The sequence below is a fragment of the Musca autumnalis genome, unplaced genomic scaffold, assembly GCF_047663935.1.
Source record: "Musca autumnalis isolate F117 unplaced genomic scaffold, ASM4766393v1 scaffold_2, whole genome shotgun sequence".
NCBI classification, from domain to species: domain Eukaryota; kingdom Metazoa; phylum Arthropoda; class Insecta; order Diptera; family Muscidae; genus Musca; species Musca autumnalis.
The window spans coordinates 151,538,145-151,546,064 of record NW_027411755.1 but is presented as its reverse complement, the minus strand read 5'-3'; the positions used below and the strand labels follow the sequence as shown (position 1 = coordinate 151,546,064).

Here is a 7,920-nt window from a genome sequence, read left to right as displayed (position 1 = left end):
CAATAAAAGAACTGTCAAAATGTCTCTCTCGATTCGCTCTCTTTTGCTGGTTTTTTGTGTTAACAGACGACTTCCAGCAACAGACAGACTTAATGATAATCAGCGTTTTTTCCGTTAAATCGATTAAAAATATCGGCGCGCGCCATCTCCAGTCGATTTGACGGCGGCGATTTTTAGCCGATTTGAGCCGATGTAATCGGCGGCGGCTAAAAACTTATAAAAAAAAAAAAGGGAAGCGGCGGCGCGCCGCCGACCGAAAATCGACTCGCTTCCACCTCTGGACGACGCTACATAATTTTTTCTACACGCTAGTTTTTCGATGCTGACAAGAAATCGGCAAATTATTAAAGTATAGAGAAATATATTACATTGAAAGGTACAATTAAATAATCGTTTTGTTAAAAATTGTTAAGTGAGATTATATGAAAAAGAGAACGAAAAGACAAAAATAGAACCGGTCCAAGACAAGTTGTATCAAGAATTTTACATCTTAAAAAAAACAATTGGACGAGTGGGCAAAGAAAAAACAAGCCCGCTTACATTTTTTTTCGGTTCCATCATTGCCACACAATAGGTAATAACGAGATAAATAACGAGGAAAACTAATCATGGATAACATTGAACATTTGTATAAATGCTATGAAATTTTATCGGAAGCTGGTGATAAAGTATCAGAGGTAAGCGTTTAAAATACTTCCTTAGTATAAAATATGAATAAAAACGAGAAATTTCTTCATCCAATAGCATGTCAAAGAATACGAAGACATATTAAAGGCTGTTAAGGGCTCGTCAAAAGAGAAACGTTTGGCCTCACAATTTATTGGAAAATTCTTTAAGTATTTTCCGGATTTATCTAATGCCGCCATTGATGCTCAGCTTGATTTGTGTGAAGATGACGACATGCAGGTAAGCGCAAAGAAGAATCCAAATGATTATTTTTAAAATACTTACCATTGCTTTTGTTTTCAGATTCGACGACAGGCAATTAAAGATTTACCAAAATTATGCCAAGATACAGTTGGTATTACATCCAAAGTTGGTGATATATTAGCTCAGCTTTTGATTTTGGACGATCCACTGGAACTACAGCAAGTCAATAATTCACTACAGACTATTATTAAGGTAAGATTTTTAGAGGTTATATTTATTGGGAACATTTCTAATATAATATGTTGTTTTTCAGATGGATGCCAAGGGTTCTCTGACTGGCGTTTTCACACAAATATCAACTGGCGATGAGGCAACACGTGAACGTTGCTTTAAATTTATCGCTACTAAGCTATTTGCCATGGGACCCACTGTGGTAACCAAAGAAATTGAAGAATTTCTTATTGATGAAATCAAAAAGATTTTACAGGTAAGTGAAATTCAAATTATTAGGTGTGTTCGTTTACTCGATAATTTGTACAAATTTGTACAAGTTTAGTAACTTCTTGTAAACGACTAAGGTCTTTTGTATTGTACTGTACAGTAAACGAACAACATCCAGTAACAATTTGTACAAATTTTGAGTAAACGAACACACATGTTGTTGTGTTAACAAAAAATTAGTTGTTGGATTATTTCTATGAATGTAGTTCTTCTTTATTGTCATGACATAAAATATGGAACGTTTATTTGATCTCTTGCAAGCATATACTATTTTTAGGATTGCTAAGTGCATATATATCTTTTGTTAAACCGTAATGAAATTATTAAAAGGGATTTTCAACTGGTTTGTTCTGGATTCGTCGTGAGGTCTAGTCAATATGCTCAATATGTCCAATTCTGGAGTGGAGATAAGAATAATTGTTTCGTGTTTTTTTTTTTTAATTTGAATCAAATATTCAAATCATCAGAAGGATTGTAAATTGTGAAACAAACTTCGTTTAGCGTTCCATATATTATTAACCCACTTAAAGCCACTGGTAGTTTAAACGCCATAAAAAACGTATTTTTGCATAATTTTCTGAGTTTTTTTGCATTTTGTTATAGTATTGTTTATCTGTCATTTCGTCCTTATAACGTTTCATTTGGCCTATAAATTTCCACACATTTAGACTAAAAAGGAATCAATTAAAAAAAAAAACATTTTTTGTAGACTCATCTTCATTTTGATGCCATAGCATTCCATTAATTGTTTAGGCGAGGAATGTCCTACATTCTTAAAAGTGATTTTGACATTGAAGGCCTCGTACAGGCTTGTAGGTTTGCATTCACCTCTCCAGATAGTACAATATTCCTCTCCTTTACACAGACTGACTTCCGCATTGTCAGTTTCTTTGTATTCTTGGATGAAACTAGGGGTTCTTAAATCGAGTTCCATACTAGAGTAATTTTGTGAAATTGCAGTAGTGGGGAAATCGATTTAAGAACGCCTAGTTTCATGCACGAATACAAAGCAACTGACAATACGGAAGTCGGCCACAGACATACAATGCTGATACACACTACGACGCATATTCCTGGAAAACAGTGTAGTCGCTATCGGTTGTCCATTTGCGTCCTATTTCTACCGATATTTGTGTCCTCTCCTATTTCTAAAATAGATTCGGGTCGCACTCTTCGATATGATATTATAAGTCTACCTTGTCCTTTCTTGCATTTTCGTTTAAACCAGTTTTTTATGGGACTAATCGGTATCGTTTGTCATCTGCATCCTATTTCTAGCTATGTTTTCTACTCATTTGCAGTATAGGCTTTCTGATCTTGAACTTCTACAGGCAATCTGTTGAGATATGGATATCATCGGATAGGTTGCGTATGCTCAATTAACCTAATAAAAAAGGGTCACCCTTACTCACAGATACTGATAAAGGAAGCGAGCTTTGGGCCGAATCAACCATGACAGCATGTGGCTTTGAGATAAGTCGGGTTTAGGTGCCATAACTCTCGCATCGTTGTTTGTCAGGAGAAAATGCTTCCGACTTGGGAGTTGCCATGTTCGCCAATATGATATTCTCAATTGAAGTTGGTGTGTTTGTATTACGCTGAATAAAACGAGTCAATGTTACCGCTAATGTCCCTAACTGATCTCTTCGAGCCCAAGTTTATAAACTGTCCTGTTGTCCTGTAAACTGTCATATTTGTGTTAAAGAATTTTTTAGTTATCTTGGTAGTTGGAGGGAGATGAAACTGTTGTCTGCGTGCTTGGAGTTTCATGTAAACTTTGCAATGTTGACATAATTTTTAGATTTAACTGTAATCAGCAAATTTAGCTTATACTTTTTCTTTAACCAGTCTAGTACAATAACAACAGTCTTTGTTCTTGATAAGTTTTACGATCGTGTTAAAGTTCTTCTTTATTCGTTTTTGTAGTCTTTTCGTTTAAAAATTAATCTATTTGTTTAGTTATAAGCTTGTGTAGCTAATTAGCTTCAAAAGATCTTTAACCTACGTTAAAGATTAACGTTAATTGAGAAAGGTTAACAAGGCCGACAAACACAATTATGAAACTAAACATAATTTGTTTTGTTGGTGTGTTTAAAGCTATTAAGCAAACTCTATAGCGGATCTTCTCTAAAGCTGATAAAACTCATTAAACAATATCAAAAGGCTTTCAAAAGGGGATCAATTTTGTTAACCAAAAATATATAAATACACTCAAAAAAACTATGTATGAGCTCTGTTTTAATCATTTTTTTATTTATTTATACAATTGCGTTTGTAGGATGTCACAGCTGACGAATTTCAATTGTGTATGACAATATTGGGTAGTACAAAACTTGGCACCACCATTACTGGACACGCTGAATTGGTTAATTTGGCAAAGGAACAAGCTGAATTAAACGCCGATATTGACGCCATTACAGTTGAGGATGAAATTGTTGAACGCTTCATACAGTGTGCAACACATGCAATGCCATATTTTTCGGTAATTTACATAAATTATCCCTGTCGTATGAATTTTCTTTAAAAATATTATTTCTTTTCCATCATTATGTTTTTCTTTTCCATAGAATACCATAAAATCAACGGATTTTGTTGTCTACGTTTGCGATAAACTATTACCATTATCTACTTGGAATATGATTGCCACTGCAGTGGCCCAGGATCAGGTGCAGCTACGTTTATTAAAGGTTTTTGCTGAAATGTGCACATATACAGATGTATTGGAGAATGCCGCACAACGTATTGATAATGTCTATCAAGTATTGAGGGTAGGTTTAAATAAAATTTTATCTAAAACAATATTTGAATTTAATCATTTCAACAATTTTTTTTACATAGGAATATATGCCCTTGCCCAAACTCACCGAAGAAGAAGATGCCAGCAGTCCACCACCATCTTTTCAATTTTCACATGCTGAATGTTTACTATATGCCCTACACACATTGGGTAAAAAACATCCAGATAGTTTGACGTTTGTTACAGATGCTGAAAAATTAAAAGATTTCCGTTCAAGATTGCAGTATTTAGCCCGTGGTACACAGGGGTAAGTTTCTTTTATTAAGATAAATTTTTGTTTATGCCTTTAATGTGTATTTTCCATTTTTTGTTCATATAGATACATTAAAAAATTGGAAGAATCTGTCAAGGGGAAAACCGCAGAAGAATTAAAGACTGAAGAAAATCAATTGAAAGTGACCGCTTTAAAGACCACATCAAATATTAGTATACTAATACGTGATCTATTCCATTCACCGCCCAGTTTTAAACATGAAATACAATTGTCATGGGTTAAGCGAAAAAATGTAAGTAAACATTTCAAAAAAACTTCATAAATATGAAAAGGATGTCCGACACATCTGAACAATTTCGAAAGCAAAATCGTTCAGATTTCGTTCCGATTTCTATACGATTTTTCGTAGGGGAATTCGTTCAGATTTCGTTCCGATTTAGGAGAAATTGTCGGAAACAAATTTCCCTTCGCACAACAACCACATTTTGTATGTATCTAACAGCAAGGGGTTGGTTTCATTTTAGTTTGTTGTCGAAAAACAAAGTGGTTGGTTATAAAATTCGCATATACAATTTTTAAATATTTTAAATATAAATGCAACAAATAATAATTCAAAGACAAATTTCAATAATTACCATATTAGAAGCGTTCTAAATTGTATCGATTTTCGTCGGCAATCAAAAATTGGTTTAGAGAATGCCACTACTGGAAGCCGTAGTAAGGAGTTGTTTTGACAATGCTAGGCAACATTATAATCCGCATTTTTCTTGAGCCTGACTATCTCATCATAACTATTATCGGCAGGCCGCCGGATTACGTCATCAACTGTTCTAATTCCAATATGTTCAGAGAACTAACCGACCATTTTGAAATTCTGTTACTTTACATTATCACTGCTGGAACTATGGTTATATACCCGCAGTTCAATACCCGAATAGAGGCCAAATTTAGCGACGGAAGTTATATATCTAGCAAACAATTGTGATGGGTTTCTTCAATCCAATTCCATTGACCTTAGACTGAGTCACTCTCAAAACCTTGGAAAAGAACGATATCAATCACGTGTCGAGATCCTCATAGATCGTTCCCGATAATGATTTAGCATCAGTAGTTTTATTTAAACGTATAAAGTTAATTGTGTTGTAATAGATTAATTTTACAAATTTTTAATTTATTTTTTTATGGATATATTTTTGCTTTCAGACTAAAATTGGCTCCAAGCGCCACGCACCCATAACATTCGATGGTAAAACAGAAAACGGCAAAGATGATGAAAAGAAAACAAAAAATGCAAGTGATCAAAAGATTTATTCACCGCCATCGGGCAAATATTCCGCCAAGGTGCAAAACTATGGAGGCGGTGGTAACAACAACCGTCAACGATCACGCAACAACGGCGGCGGTGGTGGTGGTGGTTTCAACAGAAATCGACGCAACTTTAACAAAAAATATTAGATATAAATGCAAAATTTAAACCACAAATGATATTTTCTATTGGATGGTGTGCTGCTACTTTTCTAAACGACTGCAGTGCACAACTAAAGGAAGGCGTCAAAGTAAAATAAGAGAATAATTGAAACTCTTTTTCGAGTGGAGTAGTGCGCAATTTTTTATTTACAAAAAATCACAACAATCCGAAACCAACAGCTAGTCTATACTTATTCTTCAACATTAGGATTACAAAAAAAAAAAGAAAAAAAAAACAAAGATTCTATCCTCTTTCTCAGAACATCTTTTAACAAGACAACCAAAATTTGGACAAGTGATGATGGAGTATGAACTTATTTATGGCAGGAATGCGCCACGACCATTTGAAGAGCTTCCTGAGAAAATCCTTGAATCCAGAATTTTCTTTTCGTTGTAGTGTTGATTGCAATCAAACCAGGTAAGAAATAATATACTTTTCTCAATAATATGTGTGTTTTCTTTTATTTCAGCCAAAATACATCTACCTAACCAAACGAACATTTGACATTACAGATTTTTGTTTTTCGAAATTTCATATTAATGAAATTTTGAAAGGCAAGACGTGATAATGCTTTTGTTTGCAACAAATAAACTCTTTTTGATTTCTATTTCACTTTTTCTCATCATTACTTAATTTTTTTCTCCTTATGTAAGCCATTGTAAAAAGCTTAATTTATATATAAATGCGTAACTTCTTTAATTTTTTTATTGCAATTAACATTTTGAAAAAATGTTCACATTTTTATATACACATACATATATATGTACTCGCAAGAAACCAAAAACGGGCAAACTAAATGATTCCTTATTTTGTTGTTTTTTAACACTTCACTTAACGCTCTTGGAAAAATAAGAGACAAAGAAAACTCAATACAAAACGTTTTTTACCACTTTTTTATTTTATATTTTGTACAAAATTTGAACTGGCCACACGTTATATTTTGTTTTATTTTTTTACTTTTCCCATTGATTACGACGTAAAAAACGTTTTGCTGAGAGTTTTCATTTTAATTTTACCACAAAATTCCAATGATATAATTGAACATTTGTTTTTCTGCTCTAATATACGAACAACAAAAATAACTTTTCTCAATTATATATATTATAACGTTTTAAATATACAACAACAATATCAATAACAAAAATTTAATAAAACCTCATAAGAATTATTACACAGAAAAGTAAAACAATAAAAAATTATTTAAAAATCACAAAAATAATGGATTTTTTTGAAGCATTTTTTATGCCACAAATATGTTTAGCCCATTTATCATACCATAATTTACATGAAAAATATTTGGTTTCTTTCCCACATAAGCTACATATTCAATTCAATTCACTCCTAGTTATAGTTGTCGTTTTTTCTCTTCCTCCGAAAAGAATAATTATTTCAAATATATGAACACTTATATTTTGAAACCAATAATCAATCACACAATGACGATGTAAAAATGACGATATACTGTGAAGTGTAAATGTATCGTTTTTTAACATCAGCTATAAATATACCGAAAAAATAAACACATTTCAATAAATATTTAAAATAATAAATAAACTATATAGAAACCTAAAAAGAAAGTGTTTTTGATTTGTTCCAATGGCCGAATTTATAATTGTTTTTGTGCAACGCATTTGCTTCTTTATTTCATTCAATAAAGTAAAGAACAAATGCTTCTTCTTCACGAGGAACCCCTTTTCATTTGCTTCTTTATTTCATTCAATAAAGTAAAGAGCCAAGTCAAAATCACGGAGCTCTTGAAACAATTTTAAATGGAAGGTGCTTACACCTTGGAAGTTTTTGCGGATTCTGAAACAACAATGTTCATAGATGACAAAAAACAAAAAAAAAAAAAAAAAAAAATCGCCGGAGCGCTTTTTAAATAAATCGCGATTTAAGTTGACATTTTTAGGGGTTGCTTAGGTTTTCACGATTTTGCTTAGAAACCGCAAGTCCTATCAAAATGGGACTAAAGAAAATGTAGCTATGAAAATTCTCTACAAGATCGGCCTTTATTGTATTTTCCTAGTTTTTACCATTTTTGAGATATAGAAGTTCAAATTGGGACAATGC

General features: G+C 32.7%; 1 protein-coding gene across 1 annotated transcript; it reads left to right on the top strand.

Moving 5' to 3' along the window:
- The first annotated feature begins 251 nt into the window (after positions 1–251).
- On the top strand, positions 252–7,427 carry cass (apoptosis inhibitor cassowary). Its single transcript, XM_073969554.1, has 9 exons — positions 252–677; positions 745–906; positions 970–1,122; positions 1,184–1,357; positions 3,650–3,853; positions 3,939–4,139; positions 4,210–4,415; positions 4,488–4,674; positions 5,586–7,427. The coding sequence occupies exons 1-9, from the start codon at positions 609–611 to the stop codon at positions 5,835–5,837; spliced, it is 1,608 nt and encodes a 535-aa protein (XP_073825655.1). The 5' UTR covers positions 252–608; the 3' UTR covers positions 5,838–7,427.
- Positions 7,428–7,920: the final 493 nt, after the last annotated feature.

What these genes read in the sequence shown, in the direction of transcription:
- cass (XM_073969554.1), top strand. Translation starts at nt 609, where the DNA reads ATGGATAACATTGAACATTTGTATAAATGCTATGAAATTTTATCGGAA. An exon ending in CACTACAGACTATTATTAAG is followed by an intron (nt 1,123 to 1,183) that starts GTAAGATTTTTA and finishes GTTGTTTTTCAG; the next exon opens with ATGGATGCCAAGGGTTCTCT. An exon ending in AAATCAAAAAGATTTTACAG is followed by an intron (nt 1,358 to 3,649) that starts GTAAGTGAAATT and finishes TTGCGTTTGTAG; the next exon opens with GATGTCACAGCTGACGAATT.